Genomic DNA, 25,409 nt, shown 5'->3' on the forward strand with positions numbered 1-25,409 from the left:
TCCTTCAAAAAAATATGTATTCAGTATCTTCTTAGCATGGAGGGAAGCAAAGACTAACAATGTATGGCCCCTCACCTCACAGAGTTCTGCCATTAGCAAACAGTTGCACACCAACAGCATGAGATATGCCAAGGTGGAGGGGTGGGAAGTAGGAAAGGGGACATCTAACTTAGTCAGGGAAGCTTTTTTAGTGTATAATGCATATCCTGACTCTGGGGAGGTGCCTAGGTGAAATGCCAAGGAGAGAGGCCTGAAGCACACAGTATTTGGAGGGGACTGTAGGGGGGTTGCTATGACTGGAATGCAGTCACACCCAGGGCAAGGGCAGGGGCAGGGGCATAGCAGGGGTCATTCAGACAGGAAGGGCTTAATATCACAAGCCAGGAAGTTTGGCCTTTTCTTTCTTTGTTGTTTTTTGTTTGTTTGTTTTGTTTTTTTTTGAGACGGAGTCTAGCTCTGTGCCCAGGCTGGAGTGCAGTGGTGAGATCTTGGCTCACTGCAAACTCTGCCTTCCGGGTTCACGCCATTCTCCCGCCTCAGCCTCTCTGAGTAGCTGGGACTACAGGTGCCCGCCACCACGCTCGACTAATTTTTTGTATTTTTAGTAGAGACGGGGAAGTTTGGCCTTTTCTTATTCCTGGGAAACCTCTTTAGCTAATGACCATACTTCTGGACATCCTTACCCTGCCCTGAAAGAGGGAAGAAGGAGAGACCTGACACAGACTGAATAATGTGCAAGGATGTGAGTGCCAGGAAGGATTGGATTAGGTTGCAGCAGGCACCATTGTTCCAATTTGTTCCATTCTTCCGAACTGACAGGTGTCATGGGAGAGAATTCTCAAATGATACAAATAGATGAATATTTTCATTTAGAGCTAACCCTGGGTTTAATTATTGATATTTTCTTCTGGCTATAGAACTGTCTTAAGGTTAATAACATCTTTTTTCTTTTATTTTGGGTTTCACTTTTCTGTCTGTCTTAGGAAATACTTCTCTAAAAGGGCATTTTCACTTAGCATTCATATTCTTTTCTCATATCCTGTAAATGAAGGAAGCCAAAGGAAATCAAAATATAAACTTGGATGCAAAATCCGGTTTACATTTCTAGATTAAAAAATAACTCTTTTCACCCCCCTTCTCTGTAGCTAACTTGTGTTTTTCCAGTGAAAACCTTTAATACAACCAGACATTATTTATGAGCTTGATTTCAGCAGATGTTTCCTCGTGCAAAGGGAAATGTGATCACAGGGCTTTCTTTGGATCTCAACAGTAACTTACACTAACTTATACTATAGTTCATGACATATTGACTGATAAATCGTTCAATATGGAATGAATGATGTCATGTCTTCAGGTTTTCTGATCTTAATTCCTGCCAAAGAAAAGATGAAGTGTATATAATAGCTGAGGATATTATTCTCTTCAGTCCATTTTCCCATGTAGGTGGGCTGTCAGACCAGCAGGAGATTTACTGTGATTTAATGACATATGCCTCTGGGACCTTTCATTTCTCTGTAGCTGCCTCCTATGCTAGAAGGCAGTGAGGGTTATTCTAATTTGAGAAGCAGATACCTTTGGGAGAGGCAGATTGTATTTAGAAAACCCCCAAATAGGAACATTATAGAATACAGTGCTTGAATATGGGCCAGTTAAGTTAGATCTTTTGGTTTAGCCAAGGACTTCAAGTGTATAGAACTGTTTGCAATTTGGAGTGTCAGTCACTTAAAATTTAAATAAATGTGGGCTCGTGATTTGAGTTCAGCTTTGAAAACAGCATGGACTTTAGGGCTATCCTTTAAAAATAGTTTTTGTATGCATGGAGAAAAATCTTTGGTCAGCATGAGTTCTTTTTATAATCAATCTTTGAACAGCAGAGTGGGATGGCAAACAGGTTAGGAACATAAATTCAGGAGCCAAATGTCCTCAGCTTGTAGCCATTTACTTGCCCAGTGACAGTGGTGAACTAATTTAACTGTCTTTTGACTCAGGTTCTCTCAATTAAAGAAGAGAAAATATAGTAACTATAAAAGGGTTCTTGAGAGACTTTAGAGCAGAGCCTGCCAAAATAACACATTCCACAAAAAATGACAGGTACTATCATTATTATTAATGATTATCATCATCATTAACATCACTGAGACCTGCATGATTGGCTAATAGAGACAGTGTTTTCAGAGGTTGTGATGATGTGTAGATGATGTCTGAGTTATGTAGAATTATTTTTTAATTTTTAAAAACAATTTCAAGTGTTATTAGCATGAAGAGAATAATAATAAACAGTGCTTACTGAGTGCCAAGCATTATATATGCATGCTATAATATATATAAAATATATAGAAAAAGCTGAACCCGGGACAGTTTGTTGTGTATCTTGAAAAGGTGACTGCAACTGTCACACACCATAGATGCTTGAAGTTATTATTTAAAATATTTTTGTATGTCTGCCTAGTTAGGCCTAGAGGTTCATTTATGAAATAGAGACAACTGATGAATTTTTTCTCATGTTCCAGCTTTATTTTTCAGAAATCATATTTTTTTCATTTGCTTTGTTTTCCTAATATGAATAGTATAAATCGTGCTTCTGATTATAAAGTTAATGAATACTTACATAGAGAATGTAAAGAATATTACTGTCTTAATAATTCCAAGAGTCTCTATGCACTTAAGGTCTGATTTTTCAACAGTATGCACCTGGTACTTTCAGAAGGTGTTGAATGAACATTTTTGAAAATATAAATGTGTATCTATATCTATACATATGTATGTATAGACATATACATATATATCTTTTTTGCTTTTATTTACTCATCTGAAAATAATAGTTTCTAGCTCCTTATGTCTATGACAATGAATTGTATCAATACACATAAATTTGTATTTTTTGTAGCAAATTGACTTTGATAAAACTACAACTTCTTTTAAAATATTGTTTGGGCTGGGGGCAGTGGCTCACACCTGTAATCCCAGCATTTTGGGAAGCTGAGGTAGGCAGATCATGAGGTCAAGAGATAGAGACCATTCTGGCCAACATGGTGAAACCCCGTCTCTGGTAAAAATACAAAAAAATTAGCTGGGCGTGGTGGCACGCACCTGTAGTCCCAGCTACTTGGGAGGCTGAAGCAGGAGAATTGCTTGAACCCGGGAGGTGGAGGTTGCAGTGAGCCAAGATTGCACCACTCCTCTCCAGCCTGGCAACAGAGTGAGACTCTGTCTCAAAAAAAATACTAATTTATATATATGTGTATATATATATATAGAGAGAGAGAGAGAGAGTGAGTTTGATATGTTTTTGTGTATTATTCTTTGAGTTCTTTAGTTTTAAATATGAAGAATATAAAGTCAGTTGTTATCCTTTCTTAATCCAACTTAAGAGTCATTTTGGGGAAATGTTTTTATTTCATTTATATAATAGCTGTTATAAGTTACCTTTTGGTCTTATTTTTGCGTCTTATTTTTTTCTGCAAATCCAACGTCTGGGTTATCTCAGGGTCTGTTTCCATTTTTCTTGACCTGGGGTGACTTTTTTTTTCTATTTCTTCACATGTCTAGCAATTGTTGGTTGTATATTGAACATTGTGGAGGATATAGTACACAGACTCTGGTTTCTGTAGTTTTCTTTCTTCTGAAGAGTATTGAATTTTCTTTTTTAAGGCACTTAAATCATCTTCATTGTATGGAGCTTCATTTTACATTTTGTTAGAACAGAGCTCTTTCAGGTTTTGTCTTTAGACTTACAGTGAATATCTTAATCCTGGGACATAGTCTGTGCTTATAAAATGTGGTTCTTCTCTGGTTTCCAGCTTATCTGGAAAGCTTGAGATATTTATTAAGACACTCCAACTTGTTGGGCCTCAACTCCACACTATTCTTCCCTGTGAAGAGCAGCAGCTGAAATCTCTGCTGAGATTTTTCACTGTTCACTGGCCTCCTTGGCATCTCTCCCCCACACACACAGGTCTGGGGTCAGACAAGGATTTGAAGGGAATTTGTAGGTAGATTCCTTAGCTCTTCTTTGTGACTCCTTTCTTTCTGGGTCCCCAATACCACCTCAATTTCCAGCCACCCTGGCAACCCTGAACTCCATTCTCTGATACTTCATGACTTCTAGCCACACAGACTGGTGACTGTTTTCGTTGGAGAAGCCTTATAAATATGGATCTTAGCCAGTGCATATGGTTCCCCTTTTTTAAGTGTCAAATTCCTCAAACATCTGTCTTCTTTTGGCTTCTCTCTAGTGCCTTCAATTACTTATTTTATATTTTTCTATAGTTTATAATTGTTATCTGCAGAAGGGCTAATATATGCAATCTACTTTTCTATTACTGGAATGCACTTGGAACAACTCAGTTTTAAAGCTGCATTTGAAACTTTGTTGATGTATAAAAATGATAAAAGCTGCATAATTATCTAAGGAGTAGGCATTCTCAAATTTATTCAGCCATTTCTTCATTGAGGTAAAATTTGACTTTGTTTTTATATTTGTTTCCAGTGAAAACAGTGCTGATGCTAAGAGGCCTCCCTGGAACCAGACAGCTTGGTTCATTTCATATTACTGTCTCCTACTTCATAAATGTGTTAGCTTTAACAAGTTACTTGGCCTTTTTGCTTCCATTTACTCATCTGCAAATAATAATTGTTTCTAGCTCGTCAGGTCTGTGACAATTAAATGAATCAATACACATAAATATTTAAGCAGTTCTTTACCCATACAATGCAATAAATGGTAGCACATTTTGTTGTTATAATTTATCCCAGGTGTTCTGAAATTTTCTTTGATACATTTTGATGTCATATTTCATTCATTGTGTTGGAGACTCAATGGGTCCTTTTAATCTGGAAATTAGCATTTCTCAGTTTGAGGAATTTTTGCATAATTTTAAAAATAATTCATTCTTTTCAATCCTCTCTGTTGTCTCTTTCTATATCTCTTTTAACTTTCTTCTTTTAACTGTCTATTTTCTCTTTGTTTTGGGGAAGTTGCCTCAATTTTATCTTCCAAGCTTTCTATTGAATTATTTATTGTCATTATGTTTTCAACTTCCATAAGTTTATTCTTGTTCACTAATTAAATTTTTTTAAATTTAGCATCCTGTTTCTTTTTCATGGATAAAATCAGTATCTTCTGACATATCTAGATATCATAGGGTTTTTTAAGGTTTTCTTCAACTCTGAGCATTATACCCATTTCTTCTGTTATCCTGTTTATTAGTTTTGTTCTTTGTCTTTCAAGTTGGAGTTTTCCTCAAATATCTGACATTCTTGGGCTGTTCACTCATATTTAAGAATATGCAATAAAATGCTGATTGGAGGCACCTTAACGAGTGGGGAGGTTGGGGTTCACCATAGAATAAAGCAAACTATTTCCTTGCTGCTCCCCAGTTGGGAACATTTCCAGTTAGTAGTATCTCCAGGGCTTTCATTTAAACGTATCAGTTTTTTCCTCAAAGAAATGTTTTTGTCTGCTGCTCAGGTATAACCTAAGTGCCGCTATCTTGGGAAACAAGTATGGGCAGTGAGTCAGAGGCCTCAGTGTTCTTGATGTCAATTTTTAATCAATCTTCCTATTTTTAGTGTGACATTACACTGCTCAGCTATGCCTAGTGTCTTTAAATCCAGAGCCTCTCTAGCCTACTCTCTCCTGAGAGGAAGCTACCTTTCTACTTCACCCTTTATCTTCATTTTTGGAGGACCCTGGTGACTCCTGATTTTTTTTTAACCTTGTTAGCTCTTATGGAACAAATAGCCATTATTTTGTTGCCTTTCTACTCTGCAGGCTTAGATTTCAGTTTTTTTCACCCTACCAAGTTAGTTTTCCTTCCCATATACTTCCATCTTTTAAAAATTTGTTGACATTCTTCTTCTTCTTGTGTTTTTCTCTCTCGTTTCTTTGTCCCTGAGGATTTTTTTAAATGACTTTTGAGGGGTTTTTGTTTTTGTCTTTTTCGTAGAGTTTTGAGAGACAGCATAGGAAATGAGTGTTTTAATCCAATACATTTTACTAGAAGTATTTTTGTTAAAATTAATCCTTAGTATTTTATAATATTTAATCTGATTTATGAGTATTAAACCTGATACCTGAACATGCTCCCTTTTTTCTTAGCTTCTTTTAGTGAGCTGTAGTATCATGAGTGATGCACTGAAGTCATCCTTTGCGATTTGAAGACCCGTAGGTTTATGCTCATGAAAGGTGGAAGTGTTTTGCATGTTAATTCTTTTCCCTGTGGCCTAGTTTCAGTTTAGATGCACAGAGCAGATTTGATCCTATCCAAAATAGCCTTCCGTTTTGCATCTCATCAAAGGATATATTAGGCTTGTATGTTGGGCAACTTTGCATGTCCAGCTGGACACAAATCTTATCACCAGTCTTAAGAGAGTTTGCAAAGGTGGGTATCAAAATAGAGATTTAGAACCCATAAATGACATTTAAAATTATTTTAAATATTATTTTAATTTTTCTATTTTAATTAGAACATAATTATGCATCATTTCTGACTGGCTGGTTAATATAATTTTGAGTAATTTTAACTAGGCCCAGTTTTCCTTAATGGTTAAGAGCATGGTCTTTGGAAGCAGTTAAACTGGATGATCTTGGGCATGTTTTTTACTTTCTCGTGGCTTCAATTTTGTTCTTTGTAAAAGAAGGTTAATAATACTACCTGCTTCCTAATGTTATAAGGAATACATTAGTTAAATATGCAATGTGCTTAAAACAGTGTGTGACTTCTAATAAATATGGTATGTTTGCTATTATATACTTTGAATTAGGAATACAGGGTTGGACAATCCAAGGACCATAATCATATAACCCTCCCCACTGCACCTGCCCCCCCATTAATATAGCAGAAGAGTGTGTCTGTTAGTGGTAGATCAGACAATTGGATGTCCTTCCACTGAGGACATCTATAAAAACTGAATAAAATATGAGAGAAAAATAATAAAATATATCTCTTTAAAGCCGTTATAGAGATAAAAAGATACTGAAGAGTCATTGGACCAGAGCCCATTATGGGGCACAATGGTCCAAGAAGGTGAGAACAGCATTTGAGGCCAGTTTTTTCCTGGGGCACTTGCCAATCTGAGAAGCTGAATAGCACTTTTGACAGTTCCTGTCAAATATAGGGAGATAGGGAGATAGGAATTAGAGGCTTGGCAAGGGGAGGGATCCTATTGACAAACTCTCATTTTGGGTTGAAATCTCAAAAAGTCTTACCTATTAAGAGTGAATTGGATGGAGAAGACCCGTGTAGGAACTGCATCTTAGCTTCAAATTGTCCCAATCCTGAAATTGCTAATGCATGCAAGCTTGCTGGTACTGTAGGCACCTGACAGAAACAAACACATCCTCTCTAGAGGAAAATAACTGCATATAAGTGTAGATGAGAAGAAATAAACATAAAGGAACAGAAGAAATGGAAAATATAAACAGACCTACAGAGTCCCCAGATACTGAGTTATCAGACACAGATTTAAAAATAACTATATGTTACTACATTTAAGGAGATAAAGGAAAAGATTAGGAATATAGGCAGAAAAACCAGGACCAGTAAAAAAATAATAAAGCAGAAATTTTATCATATAATAAACCTGCACATCTACACCCTGAATCTAAAAATTGAAATTATATAAAAAAAGAAAATTTAGAATTGAAAAATGCAAAAAAAACCTTAAATATATGTTTAATGGGAGATTTAATATACATGAAGAGAAAATAAATAAATAAGGAATTTCTGATCTAGGTCAGAAAAATATCCAGAATGAAGTATGAGAAAACAAAAGGGGAAGATGGCCGAATAGGAACAGCTCCAGTCTCCAGCTCCCAGCGCGAGTGACACAGAAGACAGGTGATTTCTGCATTTTCAACTGAGGTACTGGGGTCATCTCTCTAGGGAGTGCCGGACAATCGATGCTGGTCAGCTGCTGCAGCCTGACCAGCGTGAGCTGAAGCAGGGCGAGGCATCGCCTCACCTGGAAGCGCAAGGGGGAAGGAAATCCGTTTTCCTAGCCGGGGAACTGAGACACATAACACCTGGAAAATCGGGTAACTCCCACCCCAATACTGCGCTTTAAGGAAACAGGCACACCAGGAGAATATATCCCACACCTGGCCGGGAGGGTCCCACGCCCACGGAGCCTCCCTCACTGCTAACACAGCAGTCTGCGGCGATCTATCCGCAAACGAGGCTGGGGGAGGGGCGCCCGCCATTGCTGAGGCTTAAGTAGGTAAACAAAGCCGCTGGGAAGCTCGAACTGGGTGGAGCTCACAGCAGCTCAAGGAAACCTGCCTGTCTCTGTAGACTCCACCTCTGGGGACAGCCCACAGCTGAGGTCCAATAGGAAAGCAGCGGGGGCCGGTGCAGAGGCGAACGACTCTGTCTGACAGCTTTGGGGAGAGCCGTGGATCTCCCAACGCGGAGGTTGAGATCCGAGAACGGACAGACTGCCTGCTCAGGTGGGTCCCTGACCCCTGAGTAGCCTAGCTGGGAGACATCCCCCACTAGGGGCAGTCTGACACCCCACACCTCACAGGGTGGAGTCATCCTGAGAGGAAACTTCCAAAGGAAGAATCAGACAGGTACACTCGCTGTTCAGCAATATTCTATCTTCGGCAACCTCTGCTGCTGATACCCAGGCAAACAGGGTCTGGAGTGGACCTCAAGCAATCTCCAACAGACCAACAGACAGTCCTTCTGACTGTCAGACGGAAAACTATCAAACAGGAAGGACACCTACACCAACCCCATCAGTACGTCACCATCATCAAAGACCAGAGACAGATAAAACCACAAAGATGGGGAAGAAGCAGGGCAGAAAAGCTGGAAATTCAAAAAAAAGAGCGCATCTCCCCCTGCAAAGGAGCGCAGCCCATCGCCAGCAACGGATCAAAGCTGGTCAGAGAATGACTTTGACGAGATGAGAGAAGAGGCTTCAGCCCATCAAACTTCTCAGCTAAAGGAGGAATTACGTAGCTAGCGCAAAGAAACTAAAAATCTTGAAAAAAGAGTGGAAGAATTGACAGCTAGACTAATTAATGCAGAGAAGATCATAAACGAAATGACAGAGATGAAAACCATGACACGAGAAATACGTGACAAATGCACAAGCTTCAGTAACCGACTCGATCAACTGGAAGAAAGAGTATCAGCGATTGAGGATCAAATGAATGAAATGAAGCGAGAAGAGAAACCAAAAGAAAAAAGAAGAAAAGAAATGAACAAAGCCTGCAAGAAGTATGGGATTATGTAAAAAGACCAACTACGTCTGATTGGGGTGCCTGAAAGTGAGGGGGAAAATGGAACCAAGTTGGAAAACACTCTTCAGGATATCATCCAGGAGAACTTCCCCAACCTAGTAGGGCAGGCCAACATTCAAATTCAGGAAATACAGAGAACGCCACAAAGATACTCCTCCAGAAGAGCAACTCCAAGACACATAATTGCCAGATTCACCAAAGTTGAAATGAAGGAAAAAATCTTAAGGGCAGCCAGAGAGAAAGGTCGGATTACCCACAAAGGGAAGCCCATCAGACTAACAGCAGATCTCTCGGCAGAAACTCTACAAGCCAGAAGAGAGTGGGGGCCAATATTCAACGTTCTTAAAGAATTTTCAACCCAGAATTTCATATCCAGCCAAACTAAGTTTCATCAGTGAAGGAGAAATAAAATCCTTTACAGATAAGCAAATGCTTAGAGATTTTGTCACCACCAGGCCTGCCTTACAAGAGACCCTGAAGGAAGCCCTAAACATGGAAAGGAACAACCGGTACCAGCCATTGCAAAAACATGCCAAAATGTAAAGACCATCAAGGCTAGGAAGAAACTGCATCGACTAATGAGCAAAATAACCAGTTAATATCATAATGACAGGATCAAGTTCACACATAACAATATTAACCTTAAATGTAATGGACTAAATGCTCCAATTAAAGACACAGACTGGCAAACTGGATAAAGAGTCAAGACCCATCAGTCTGCTGTATTCAGGAGACCCATCTCACATGCAGAGACATACATAGGCTCAAAATAAAGGGATGGAGGAAGATCTACCAAGCAAATGGAGAACAAAAAAAAGCAGGGGTTACAATCCTAGTCTCTGATAAAACAGACTTTAAACCATCAAAGATCAAAAGAGACAAAGAAGGCCATTACATAATGGTAAAGGGATCAATTCAACAGGAAGAGCTAACTCTCCTAAATATATATGCCCCCAATACAGGAGCACCCAGATTCATAAAGCAAGTCCTTAGAGACCTACAAAGAGACTTAGACTCCCATACAATAATAATGGGAGATTTCAACACTCCACTGTCAACATTAGACAGATCAACGAGACAGAAAGTTAACAAGGATATCCAGGAATTGAACTCATCTCTGCACCAAGCGGACCTAATAGACATCTATAGAACTCTCCACCCCAAATCAACAGAATATACATTCTTCTCAGCACCACATCGCACTTATTCCAAAATTGACCACATAATTGGAAGTAAAGCACTCCTCAGCAAATGTACAAGAACAGAAATTATAACAAACTGTCTCTCAGACCACAGTGCAATCAAACTAGAACTCAGGACTAAGAAACTCAATCAAACCGCTCACCTACATGGAAACTGAACAACCTGCTCCTGAATGACTACTGGGTACATAACGAGAAAGCAGAAATAAAGATGTTCTTTGAAACCAATGAGAACAAAGATACAACATACCAGAATCTCTGGGACACATTTAAAGCAGTGTGTAGAGGGAAATTTATAGCACTAAATGTCCACAAGAGAAAGCAGGAAAGATCTAAAATTGACACTTTAACATCACAATTAAAAGAACTAGAGAGGCAAGAGCAAACACATTCAAAAGCTAGCAGAAGGCAAGAAATAACTAAGAGCAGAACTGAAGGAGAGAATCACAAAAAACCCTCCAAAAAATCAATGAATCCAGGAGTTGGTTTTTTGAAAAGATCAACAAAATTGACAGACCGCTAGCAAGACTAATAAAGAAAAAAAGAGAGGAATCAAATAGACGCAATAAAATGATAAAGGGGATATCACCACCGACCCCACAGAAATACAAACAACCATCAGAGAATACTATAAATGCCTCTACGCAAATCAACTAGAAAATCTAGAAGAAATGGATAATTTCCTGGACACTTACACTCTCCCAAGACTGAACCAGGAAGAAGTTGAATCCCTGAATAGACCAATAACAGGCTCTGAAATTGAGGCAACAATTAATAGCCCACCCAAAAAAAGTCCAGGACCAGATGGATTCACAGCTGAATTCTACCAGAGGTACAAGGAGGAGCTGGTACCATTCCTTCTGAAACTATTCCAATCAATAGAAAAAGAGGGAATCCTCCCTAACTCATTTTATGAGGCCAACATCATCCTGATACCAAAGCCTGGCAGAGACACAACAAAAAAGAGAATTTTAGACCAATATCCCTGATGAACATCGATGCAAAATTCTCAATTAAATACTGGCAAACCGGATTCAGCAGCACATCAAAAGGCTTATCCACCATGATCAAGTGGGCTTCATTCCTGGATGCAAGGCTGGTTCAACATTCGCAAATCAATAAACGTAATCCAGCATATAAACAGAACCAAAGACAAGAACCACATGATTATCTCAATAGATGCAGAAAAGGCTTTTGACAAAATTCAACAGCCTTTATGCTAAAAACGCTCAATAAATTCGGTATTGATGGAACGTACCTCAAAATAATAAGAGCTATTTACGACAAACCCACAGCTAATATCATACTGAATGGGCAAAAACTGGAAAAATTCCCTTTGAAAACTGGCACAAGACAGGGATGCCCTCTCTCACCACTCCTATTCAACATAGTGTTGGAAGTTCTGGCTAGGGCAATCAGGCAAGAGAAAGAAATCAAGGGTATCCAGTTAGGAAAAGAAGAAGTCAAATTGTCCCTGTTTGCAGATGACATGATTGTATATTTAGAAAACCCCATTGTCTCAGCCCAAAATCTCCTTAAGCTGATAAGCAACTTCAGCAAAGTCTCAGGATACAAAATTAATGTGCAAAAATCCCAAGCATTCTTATACACCAGTAACAGACAAGCAGAGAGCCAAATCAGGAATCAACTTCCATTCACAATTGCTTCAAAGAGAATAAAATACCTAGGAATCCAACTTACAAGGGATGTAAAGGACCTCTTCAAGGAACTACAAACCACTGCTCAGTGAAATCAAAGAGGACACAAACAAATGGAAGAACATACCATGCTCATGGATAGGAAGAATCAATATCGTGAAAATGGCCATACTGCCCAAGGTTATTTATAGATTCAATGCCATCCCCATCAAGCTACCAATGACTTTCTTCACAGAATTGGAAAAAACGGCTTTAAAGTTCATATGGAACCAAAAAAGAGCCCGCATTGCCAAGACAATCCTAAATCAAAAGGAAAAAGCTGGAGGCGTCACGCTACCTGACTTCAAACTATACTACAAGGCTACAGTAACCAAAACAGCATGGTACTGGTACCACAACAGAGATATAGACCAATGGAACAGAACAGAGTCCTCAGAAATAATACCACACATCTACAGCCATCTGATCTTTGACAAACCTGAGAGAAACAAGAAATGGGGAAAGGATTCCCTATTTAATAAATGGTGCTGGGAAAATTGGCTAGCCATAAGTAGAAAGCTGAAACTGGATCCTTTCCTTACCCCTTATACGAAAATTAATTCAAGATGGATTAGAGACTTAAATGTTAGACCTAATACCATAAAAACCCTAGAAGAAAATCTAGGTAGTACCATTCAGGACATAGGCATGGGCAAGGACTTCATGTCTAAAACACCAAAAGCAACGGCAGCAAAAGCCAAATTGACAAATGGGATCTAATTAAACTAAAGAGCTTTTGCACAGCAAAAGAAACTACCATCAGAGTGAACAGGCAACCTACAGAATGGGAGAAAATTTTTGCAACCTACTCATCTGACAAAGGGCTAATATCCAGAATCTACAAAGAACTCAAACAAATATACAAGAAAAAAACAAACAACCCCATCCAAAAGTGGGGAAAGGATATGAACAGATTTCTCAAAAGAAGACATCCATACAGCCAACAGACACATGAAAAAATGCTCGTCATCACTCGCCATCAGAGAAATGCAAATCAAAACCACAATGAGATACCATCTCACACCAGTTAGAATGGCAATCATTAAGAAGTCAGGAAACAATAGATGTTGGAGAGGATGTGGAGAAATAGGAACACTTTTACACTGTTGGTGGGATTGTAAACTAGTTCAACCATTATGGAAAACAGTATGGCGATTCCTCAAGGATCTAGAACTAGATGTACCATATGACCCAGCCATCCCACTACTGGGTATATACCCAAAGGATTATAAATTACTCTACTACAAAGACACATGCACACGTATGTTTATTGCGGCACTATTCACAATAGCAAAGACTTGGAATCAACCCAAATGTCCATCTGTGACAGACTGGATTAAGAAAATGTGGCACATATACACCATGGAATACTATGCAGCCATCAAAAAGGATGAGTTTGCATCCTTTGTAGGGACATGGATGCAGCTGGAAACCATCATTCTTAGCAAACTATCACAAGAAGAGAAACCAAACACCGCATGTTCTCACTCATAGGTGGGAACTGAACAATGAGATCACTTGGACTCGGGAAGGGGAACATCACACACTGGGGCCTATCATGGGGAGGGGGGAGGAGGGAGGGATTGCATTGGGGAGTTATACATGATATAAACGTTATGCACATGTACCCTAGAACTTAAAAGTATAATTTAAAAAAAAAAAAAAAGAAAAGAAAACAACATTATGAACATTCTCACCCCCCCCCAAAAAAAAAAAAAAAAAAGAAAACAAAAGGATATAAAACCAGAAGAGAGAATATCTGACTTGAACAATACAGTAAGAAAGTCCAACTAATGTGTGTGATTGGAGCCACAGGAAGAAAAACAGGTTCAAAGAGAGATATTATTCGAAGAGAAGGTACCTGAGAATTTTCCAAATTCCAAAACGGATGAAAGTTTATGAAATCTACAGATTCAAAATGCTTTCTTTATAAACTCTCTACAAATCAGGACAAAAATATTAGACAAAATGAATTCTAGTCACATTATATTAAAACTGAAAATCAAAGCAGAATCCTTAAAAGCAACCAGAGAACAAAAGGCATGCAATGGATTGTAGCTGATATCTGACTAGAAACCAGTAGAATATCTGGAAGACCATGGAATACTATCCTAAAGTGCTAAAAGGAAACAGCATCTATTTAGAATTTCAGAACAAGCAAAACCACCCTTAATAAATGAGAGGGAGAGACCACAATTCAGACAAGATGGCGTGGACTTGTCCCTCTCTGGTCCTCCCTGCTGCGTAGTTATAAACCCAAGAAAGAAAACACAATTGTGATGGTTAATGTTTTGTGTGAAGTTGACTGGGCCATAGTGCTCAGATATGTGGCTAGACATTATTTTGGATATTCTATGAGGGTGATTTTTGGATAAGATTAACATTTAATGGTTGGACTTTGAGTAAAGTAGATTACCCTCCACAATGTGGGTGGGCTCCCATCCAGTTAGTTGAGGGCCTTAATATAAAACACTGACCTCACACAAGCAAGAAATTCTGCCAGATGACTGCTTTTGAACTCAAACTGCAAGATGTGTGTATATAATAGAAACATATATTTTGTTTCTCCTGTTTTATCCAAATGATAACATACTATACCTACGTTTCTGCATCTTGCTTTTTGTACTTAACCCTTTAAATACATAAATTCTTGAAGAACTTTCCATATTTGCTCATAAATAATTTTTCTTCCTTTTTTTCCTTAACAGCTACATATTTTTCCATTGTATGGCTATACAATCATCATTTTTTTCTGCATGAATGTAAGTGCATTGTCTTTGTAGGATAAATTCCTAGAGGTGGAACCACTAAAAATCAAAGAAAATCAATCAATCTCTCTTGCTCCACCCCACGTCCCTCTCCTTCTCCCTTTCTCCCTCCCTCCCTCCCTGTCATATTGATAAATATTGACAAATTGCCCTTTATAGAGGTGGTATAAATTTACATTCCTAACAGCAATGTATGAAAGTGCCTATTTCCTCATAGACTTAACAGCACAATATGATACAAGCTTTTCAATCTTTTCAAAGCTAATAGGTTAAATAACAAAAAGTCTTTCAGTTTGCACTTATCGTTTTATATATTTGATAGATTTATGAGCCATTTATAGTTCTTTTTGTGAACTCTGTTTCCTTTGCTATTTTTCTCTTTGTCTATTTTTATATTGGGTTTTTGCTCTTTTTTTAAAAAAAACTCCAGTTGTTGAAATTTTTATATTGGGGGAAGTCATTCTTTTGTCTTTGATGTGAAAAGACAATTTTTTCTCCATTTGACTTTGCTTATTATGTTGTTTCTTATGCAGACATTTAAAATTTATGTTGAATCTCTTCAGTGTTTTTAATGACTTCTGAATTTTGTGTCATATTGAGAAAGGCATTTCCTACTCTGAAATTATAAAAGAATCATCTAATGTTTTCTTTTATTACCTTTATGGTTTCACTTTTTAGTTTTTGGCACTATAACCATGCCTTATAATCCACACGAAGATAATTTCAAAACTGAATCAATGACTTAAAGATTGTTTCTATAGCTGTAAAAAATCTAAATTTTTTTTAAAAATTCAGTTTTCCTTGAGACTCATTCTTTTCTACTCCTCCCAGATAATCTCAAATTTTTCCTTTTTTGTTTGTTTATTTCATCATTTATTTGTTTCATATCTCCGTTTCCTTCTTGAGGGGGTTCTCTTCTATTTTTCCTCCATATCTAAAATATTCTTCCCACCTTTTTGTCACCTGGCAAAACTTTAAAGGGACACATCCCCTTTGTGTTTTAAGACGTTCGTACAAGCCAAGTATTGTAGGAGTTTGTTTTGGTTCCTATCTCAGCTGATGTTATCAAACTTGACCAAGTGGGTTGTATGGCCTTCTAAATAAAACCCAAAACTCTTTTATAGATGGTTTTATGTCTTCCAGATTTTTGAAAATTGTGCAGTTTACATAAGGCCTGAGGCTGTACTATATGTTTTTATTTTTTGGCCTTTTCGGATTAGAAGGATTTACCCACCTTTGCATTAATTACACTAAGATCTGCAGTTATCCTGTGCTCATCCCCAGGTTTTTTGAAAGTTTTCCAAGTTTTTAAGTATAATTTTCTTTTTGATTCTTGAAGCGTAATAGGAACCTGAGTAATTGTTAGTTTGTTCACCAGTTGATGCTAATGGAGTAGCCATTAAGCTTTATTTCAAGCGCTTTATATAAAATGGAAATTTTTAGTAGCTGGTATTGTACCACCTTGTTTTATGGTCTCTGCAGCTATAAATTAATGTGAAATCAATTATAATTCAATAGGGACCAGTTTTCAGGCTGTTTCCTATAACATGATAATAACATTTATTTTCATTAAGAAAGCAATGCATGTTCACTGTGAGAAAATTGGAAAATATAAGTAAACAAGAACAATCAATAACTAAAAATCATAAGAAATCGTATTGCCCAGAGATTAGCACTGTGAACATTTCACATGATTAGTTAATTATTTTCAATGGAATTCACACACAGACACACACATGCACGCACACACACACACACACACACACATTTTTTAGAAAAACAAAAAATTGAGGCAATTTAATGTAGTTTTTTAATCTATAATTTTTATTTATAAATATGTTTTGAACATTTTTATGTCAATGCTGTATCCATTTCATACCAGTATGGTATTCTATCTTAGAGCTATATAAAAGCAAATTTAATCAATGTTTTATCATTAGACATTTTAGTAATTTGAACAATTTTGCTATTGTAAATAACACTAAAATGAATATCTTCATACACATCCTTGATTAATTTGTTTATTCAAATAATGTTTATTGTAAAAGGAAGAGAAACTATGTGCAAAAGCAAATTTTTAAAAATGTCATTGTACGAAATTTTATCACTTGATAACTGTTGGTAATTTTTTTGTGGTTTTTCTTTCAGTATATTTCTATCTTATTTATTTATACAAGATTGTACTATTCATACTATATTATTTTACTTCTTATTGAGCCATGACATACATGTAAATGCACAAATCATAAGCATATAGCTAAATTAATTTTCACAAATTGAACACATCAATGTAACCAGCACCCAGATTAAGAAACGTCACCACTTCCCCAGCCTGGCCCCATCTAACCAGTATCTTCCTTCCGAAGAGTAACCACTATCCTGCTTCTAACATTCCAAAAGAGTTTTGCCTGATTTTAAACTTTATGTAATTGGGATCATCACTCTAACTTACTTTGCTCAATACAATATACCTATTCCATTAATATGTTGTTGAAGTTTGTCTGTGTTTATTACTGTATAGTGTTCCAGTGGGTGAATATACCACAGTTTGTTTTTCTGTTGATGGACACTTGCATAGACAAGTTCATTTGGGTCTATTTTAATAGTGTTGCTGTATACTTTCTTGTATTGACATATTATTTTGGTAAACTATATGCTGTATTTTTCATCTGACTTTTTACCTTAATATGTCATAAATGCCTTTCATTTAAATACATTTTATTGACATAAAATATTGTATTGTGTGTAACCACAACTTAACCTGTCCTACTTTGGGACTTTTAGTTTATTTACAGTATTTTTCTGTATAGACAACACTGAGATGAACATCCTGGTACAAATATCTTTGCACATTTTTTCAACTCTTGAAGAAAATTCTTATGCAGATTGAAATGGCTGGGCCAGTATTTAAAGACGTTTGATAATTACTGCCAGTTTGCCATCTAAACATTTATGCTTACTTATAGTCCCTCTACTAATGTATATGAGTACCTGTGTTCCCAGAATCTTATTAAATGAAAACTTGCAATTTACTATAATTAGCAGCATTTGGTTATTAATGATATGTGGTATTTTATTAAACTATATGTTGGACAAAGATGGTTGGTAAATTGCTTTTTCTCTTGAACTTTGTCATTTTATCTTTTAGAGAGTTCTATATTTTTCTTGTATTTTATGAGGGTGCTTAATATATTAGGTTAATTATCTTCCATGGTTTTCTCTAGATTGTTGCTTGCATTTTTTTTTTTTTTTGAGACGGAGTCTTGCTCTGTTGCCCAGGCTGGAGTACAGTGGCACGATCTCGGCTCACTGCAACCTTCGCCTCCCGGGTTCAAGCAATTCTCTTGCCTCAGCATCCTGAGTAGCTGAGACTACAGGTGCCTGCCACCACTCTCGGCTAATTTTTGTATTTTTATTAGAGACGGGGTTTCACCACATGGGCCAGGCTAGTCTCGAACTCCTGACCTCAAGTGATCCACCCACCTCAGCCTCCCAAAGTGCTGGGATTACAAGCATGAGCCACTGCACCCGGCCGATTGTTGCTTGCCTTTTAATTTTATCTATATTGTGTTTTTTTTTTTTTTTTTGGCTATGCGAACTTTTTTTCACAGTAAAAATTTGGGTGTTATTTTTAGTTTATTTCTAAACTTCTACTGAATCTCAATTCCTTTATGAGAAGAACTAATATTGTAAAGATGGCTTTTCTTTCCCATCAATTGATAAATTAATCAATAAAAAATTCATTTGGATTTTTAATTCTACCTTAATAAAATGATTTTAAAGTTCATCTGGGGGCATAAATGGGCAATGTCAAAAAGTCAGACAGTTTTTGAAAAATAAAAATGATGAGAGACTATTTGCAATACTAGGTTTTAAAGTGTGTTGCTTACCTGAGATCAACTACTAAGTCACCAGCTTAGAACAGGTCAGACCAGAAAGTCCTGAGAAAAACTTGTGTGTGTGTGTGCGTGCGCACACACATGCATGTGCATGCCTATCTATCCCGTCCATGGATCATCTAAATCAGAGAGAGTGGTTAACAAATGGTGTTAGGACAGTTGGCCAACCATGGCCAGCTCTGTGAGAATTCTAAGGAGCATTTGTTAGTGACTTAAACTAAAGTGATAAATGGAAACAAAAAATAAAATGGAAAATTTATTTCAGTAATAAAAGGATATTTGGTGCTATTCTCAGGCTGGAGAGAAATAGAACACCAAGACTAACATCTACTCACTGAGTATCAAATATCAAATTGCCAGGACAGAGACTCTGACATTTTGCATAAGTCAGGTGGCACACCTAGTCCAATCAGCTGTGCCCCAGTGGTGTGACCCTGTCTGCTCTGGGCCCACTGCTGTGCATAGATCAGGGGTGAATTTCAGAGAAGGGGCCAGTTCATGGTAGGGTAACACCCTTGAAGGTGAAAGAGTGAAGATCAGTGAGCGATACAGCTCAAGCACCACTTGCTCCAAAGAACAGACACAGTGAAAGCACATCTGTCATTATTAGTGTTGTTGTTTTTGTCCTTTGTAGGCCAAGTTCATTTTATCTCCTGTGCCTTAAATGTGAGAGTCTTAACATTGAGGTTTCTCTATAGTTGTAAGAAATTTCTTTTCAGTTGTAACCCAAACCCACCATGGTCAAAGGGCAAAGCCCCAGCAATAATTACCCTTTATCTCTCTCAGGACGTTATAGTTTTACTTTTCTCTTTATATTAGGTGCATTATCACACACACAAAAATGTACTGTGGGTTTGTGAAAATCCCATTTAAGCATTTGTCCTTGACCCTTCTAGGTACTTTAATAGAATATCACTTATGTAGACATTGACCTTTTATAATGAATCTTCCATTGTATACTAAGTATTCTTGTAATTTCTCTTTGGGTTTTTTTTTTTTTTTTCATTTACAAAGGTTGTATTAACCAGTGCCTGTAGACACATCTGTGTCCTTCCTCATGTTAGTTATTTTAGCCAGGAATAGCGTAGACAATTCTGCCTTTGTTTTGGTCTCCTAGCTTTAAAGTTGCATCCATCATCAGCTTCTTCTAAAGTTCATCTAACTCTGTTGCTTCTTATAATTAAATTTGAAAAACAGCTAAATCAATTCAGTAATTATGATGGAATAGCTACTGGAGTTTGTCATCATTGCTTTGACTTAGTGTAGAGCTTACTAGATAGTCATTTCTTTGGATGTGAAAAGGTAGATGTTATCAAAGAAAGAGGTTTTTGCAGACATATATGTTTGAGAAACACAGTTAAGCAAAAGCAAACTGATTCTGACAGACTTCTTAGAAGCTCCGATAAGCTATTATGGCTTGTGTAAGCCCCACGAAGGCAATACAATTAGAAGCATTTCTCATATTTATTTCACCTCAGAGTCCCTTTCTCAAACTGCTTGTGGGAACAATAACCTGAGAAACACACTTTAGGGAAGTGGTGATATAATTAAATGTTGACATATTAATTTTCTCATTAGTAAATTTAAAAACATATCCTCTCTGTTGTCATGTTGGTTGGCTATAAACCAGAGAAAGCAAGGGGTGGGGGCATGGGTCTGAAGTCAGGAACATCTGAACTGACTGTGTGTCTTTGGGAGACTGCTTCTCTCCCCTGGGACTGATTGCATTTTCTCATCCTTAAATGAGATTGTCATACCTACGTGTCCTCTTATTCATGGACACGAGCCTTCTCCAGCTCTAGGATGCTATTTTATTTGTTGCACAGGGACTCTGATTGTGTTTGTTGTAGAAAAAGGAAGAAGCTTTTACCAATTTACAGAAAGTGTTCTCAGTCTCTGACTTGTCCATTTAGAACTATTTTATTTATTTCTTTACAAAAACAAGTCCTGATCATTTTTTTTCTTTTTTTTCTTTTTAGATTTGATATGATCAAAGCTGCCACTTCAGTCTTTCACTAACTGGGCAGCTTAGAATCTCATTTAGAATTCTCAGAAACCAAAGCCAGTGAAACAAAGTTAAAGGAACAGAAATGTCACCTTCCAGGAAACTCCAAAATGCCATTAACACATTTAATGAGGCTTTTTAAAGGAAGAATCAGTCTGCATTTTCAGTGTGCCCTCTAGTCTGTTTCTTTTTGCTCATCAGGAAGCTAGAAGATGGCAGCCCATGAGCTTCTTCCCTTGCCTTTGCAGCCTGTGGGTGGGATGTTACTTCTAATTGACTTAATTGAAACCTAGTGCAAGTACACTAGGTTTCTTCCTGCTCTCAACCCTAACACCATGCGGCAAAGTGAACTGACAATTTATTTTTGACAGATAGCACTAATGGAGTGAAAAATAAAATTAAAAAAAAAAGTTGGAATTCCTGTTGTGATTTGTTGGTTAAATCTTGAGATTAGTTCGCTTTATGCAATCATAAGGTTTTAAATCATCTAGCAAAAGATTTCTGGGGATTGAGCTGTTCCCTTCTCTATGTTTACTACCATTATTTGAAAATGAAAAGGACAGATAACCTTCTTTTAAATAGCAACCATGCTTGGGGTCTCCTATTCTTAATCATTACATGCTAGAAAAAGGGGGCAGGGAACTCTGGACATCAGATTTTAAAACCTGAGGTCCAGAGTTTCCTCTGCCTCTTACAGAAAGCATTTACATGACATGAAGGCAGGGACTCTGAGTCAGACCAAGACACAGTCAAATCCCAGGTTGCCATTGTCTTAGACATCATGTATAATTGACCTGTTTCCTCATTTGTAAATGGTGGTGGTAGTGACTGTCAATAGGATTTTATGGGAATGTATAAATTTACATATACATTTATAAATATATTTATACGTATGTATAAACTAGAGCATCTGGAACATAGTAGATAGCCAATCAAATAGTGATCTATTATAATCATTATTATTTTTATTGTAAATAATAAGCATATTCCTTGAACAACGCTGCAAGTATTTGCTTTAGTTATGATTTTTATAGATTATATTATTTCTATTTAGTTTTAGGTTGATTTTATGCTTATGGAAGATACCTTAAAGACAATAGTATACATGACTTCAACCCTTTAATAACAAAATGAAGCAGTAGCAGCAATACTGTGTCTTTCTAATGAGATGGAATATTACTGATAGCTCTGAAGCCCCTATGTGATTATTCCCAATGAAATCCTCTCTCCTCTTCTTAGAAGTACCACATTCCACTTTGGTTTTACCACACTTATTCCTAGAAAATGTTTTTTTGACTTTCTATGTTTTTGACCCTTATGATAAAAAAAATCATACTTGTATGCATGCTATACATGTATTCTGTACATGTAGTGTGCTTCTCTGTCTCAACATTATGTTAAGATTTATCCCTGTTGATGAATGTACCTATTGTATGTTCTTTGCCACTGTAGTAGAATGTTCTATTGTAGAAAACAAATATGCCCTATTTTTTAAATCCTTCCTCCTATTTATGGATGTTTAGTGTTTTTCCAGTTTTATTTATTTATTTATTTTGCTATTTTGAATGTGACTTTTGTTACTATTCTTCTGTTAGGTTAACTATGTGAAATTGCCATTTTTATAGGTCAATGATCCCAACTAAAAATTTCATATGATTCAACCCAGTTGATGTCTGGTACATGTTTTTAAGATTATATCTGAAGCATATACCTAAGCGTGGCAGAAATGCTGGTTTATAGGGTATATAAATTTTCAACTTTAAAAATGAAACCTGACTGTATTACAAAGAGATTGTACAATTTATACCCCCAAATGAAAATTGTCATTGTCCTACTTCCCACCAACGTTTGATATAATTTTTATTTTGGTGGATGTGAAATAGAGTTTTAATTTGTAGTTGTGTAATTGCCATTGAAATTAAGTATTATTCTGTATACTTATTTGCCATTTCTATTTTTTGAGACGGAGGCTTGCTTTGTAACCCAGGCTGGAGTGCACTGACACGATCTCGGCTTACTACAACCTCTGCCTCCCAGGTTCAAACGATTCTCCTGCCTCAGCCTCCCAAATAGTTGGGACTACAAGGCCCCTCACCATGCCCAGCTAATTTTTGGATTTGTAGTAGAGATACGGTTTCACCATGTTGGCCAGGCTGGTCTTGAACTCCTGACATCAGGTGATCTGCCCACTTTGGCCTCCGAAAATGCTGGGATTACAGGCTTGAGCCACTGCGTCCAACCAACAATTATTTTTAAAAATGGAGTTTCCCATAATTTTTAGGTATGTGCTGCTTAGACGTGTTTCCCTACAATATCATCTTTGCTACTGCTGAGAAAATGGCAAAATAAGATTGTTTAACTATGTTTTTATCCTTTGGAAGAAGATAATTTATTGATTTTTAGTTTGTATTTCATAGTCATGTGGTTAAAACTTTAAGGGATATAGTATACATAGGATATTTTTAAAAAGTATTAGAATTATTTTCTTTTTATAAATTAACATATTTTTATTTTTATAAAATAATTATTTTATTTGTATTATTTTGCAGTTACATATAATACTTAACATTTAGAACTTCAAAGCACAGAAGTTTAGAACTTTCAGATATTGCCTTTTGGTATTTTGTGGAAATCCATACTGAGTCGTATGTATGGTTCATTTTGTTATAAAGAATATTTTTTTTTTCTTAATTTAAGACTTGGGATGATGAACTGGCTGATGATCCATTATTTTCTCTTTTTCTCTGTGGCCTTTCTGAGGTCATTTGTAAATATTTGCTGAGTCTGAGTCCAGAGAAAGATAGTACCTTACATAAACACTTATATATAAAAACTGTATTTAACTTTATTTTAATAACAAAATAGGTTGATTTTGTCCATGTAGAGCTTTTATCTTGCTTGTATCATTTTGGTTTCCCAGGTCTTGTTTCACCTGTGTTGAGTAACCATGGGGAGGAAGCTGGACCTGTCTGGTTTGACTGATGATGAAACAGAGCATGTTCTTCAGGTGGTTCAGAGAGACTTCAATCTTCGCAAAAAAGAAGAAGAACGACTAAGGTGAGATGCCTGTATTGCCCAACAGGATACAGCAAACCACATGTGGACAAGCAACACAGGTTTCCTGAGGGTATTCCCTCCTGCTAGCCCTGAGTTTGGACACACACTTAGGGTTGTCAGAAGAATGTCCTGTCCTTGATAGAAAGGTTTGCCAGTTTCAGAAATGTCAGTTCAGAAATGTGTTGCTCACAGTCCCAATCAGGGTTTTGTTGGGACTTCTGACCCTGTACATCGTTATCAGCTATAGAATGAGTGGAGCTTTTGGTGAACACGCTGTCTTGAGCTTCCTCTTGGCCTTAGTTTTTTTGTTGGCAGGTCTTATTGAAGGATAACCAAAGTGCTAAGTGAACAGTTCCTGTGAGAATTAGTCTCATATATGTACAATGTTCTGTTTAAACTCTCAGCTACTGTGGCATAGTAAAAGAGCTTTGAAGATCAGATACAAGGAAACTGACCACCAGGCTGGGATGGGATCACCTGGCTTAGCACCACTTCCCTCATTTTATAGAAGAGGAAACTGAAGCCTAAAGAGGTAGTCTCCTGACTCCTCTGCAGCTGGTATTTCCCCATGAAATGCTCTTGGAAATACTATGGCAGGTCAGTTGGGAAATACTATGGCAGGTAAGTTCCAACTATGCCTAAGTTGGAAGAAGTCAGAGCTATAGAAATGAGGTCATATGTTAGGCCTGATGTATTGAAACCTGATGGTAGGTCAGTATTAGTCTCCCTCATTTATAAACCTATTATTCCTTGGGATTCCGTGGGTTTATTCACGCCACCAACTTCTTCCTTAGACACTGAGCAAAAACCTGTTTTGCTCACTTTGATTATCCAACAGCTAGAACAGTGCCTAGCACAGTTTTTAAAAATCAATTAATTATTAACAGATTTCTTGTCTTTCATCAAACAAGTATATATTTAATATATACTATATGTGAGACCAAAAAATGGTGGAAATAAAGATGATTATACTAAGGTGCTTATAGCCTAGCAAGGGAGATAACATTGCCAAGAAGTGTAAAGTCTGAGGTACTCCAAGGTAGAAGGAAAACAATCCCTTTTTGGTGGTAGGAAAGATTTACCAGTTTTAAGCTGAGTGAGAAAGGGCATGAGTAGAGCTTTGGCATAATCCTGAATTTCCGTATTTACATATGCAATATAAAAGGGAACAGAGTCAAGGACGTCCCCAAGGTTTTTTGGCATAGGAACTGGAATAATGAAGTTGTCATTCACTAAATATGAAGACAGAGGAGCAGGGTATTTGGTAGCCAGGTAAAGTTGAGAGCTCTGTCTCAGGCATCTTCAATTTGAGATGAATATTGGACATCCAAAGGAGATGCCAACTTGGCATTTATGTATTTGCAACTAGGAATCAAGTGGGAGGTCCAAGTTGGAAATTAAAATGTCATGGAAAAGGTCACCAGAACAATAGGAGAGTAGATGGAGCAGGGAAACTAGTACACTTGCTTGGCAGCACTAAGACCTACTTGAAGTTTGTGGTCACCATTTTATATTGAGACCAGTTTCTACA

At 37.1% G+C, this 25,409-nt stretch overlaps 1 protein-coding gene across 1 annotated transcript in view; it reads left to right on the plus strand.

Moving 5' to 3' along the window:
- MYRIP (myosin VIIA and Rab interacting protein) overlaps positions 1-25,409 on the plus strand; it is a 427,956-nt gene that overhangs the window by 62,933 nt on the left and 339,614 nt on the right. Inside the window, exon 2 of the mRNA XM_033212116.1 lies at positions 23,742-23,878. Within this exon, the coding sequence (XP_033068007.1) occupies positions 23,769-23,878 (110 nt within the window). The 5' untranslated portion in view covers positions 23,742-23,768. The remainder of the gene's footprint in view (positions 1-23,741; positions 23,879-25,409) is intronic.

Source organism: Trachypithecus francoisi, unplaced genomic scaffold, assembly GCF_009764315.1.
Source record: "Trachypithecus francoisi isolate TF-2019V2 unplaced genomic scaffold, Tfra_2.0 Lachesis_group0, whole genome shotgun sequence".
In the NCBI taxonomy this organism is placed as follows: domain Eukaryota; kingdom Metazoa; phylum Chordata; class Mammalia; order Primates; family Cercopithecidae; genus Trachypithecus; species Trachypithecus francoisi.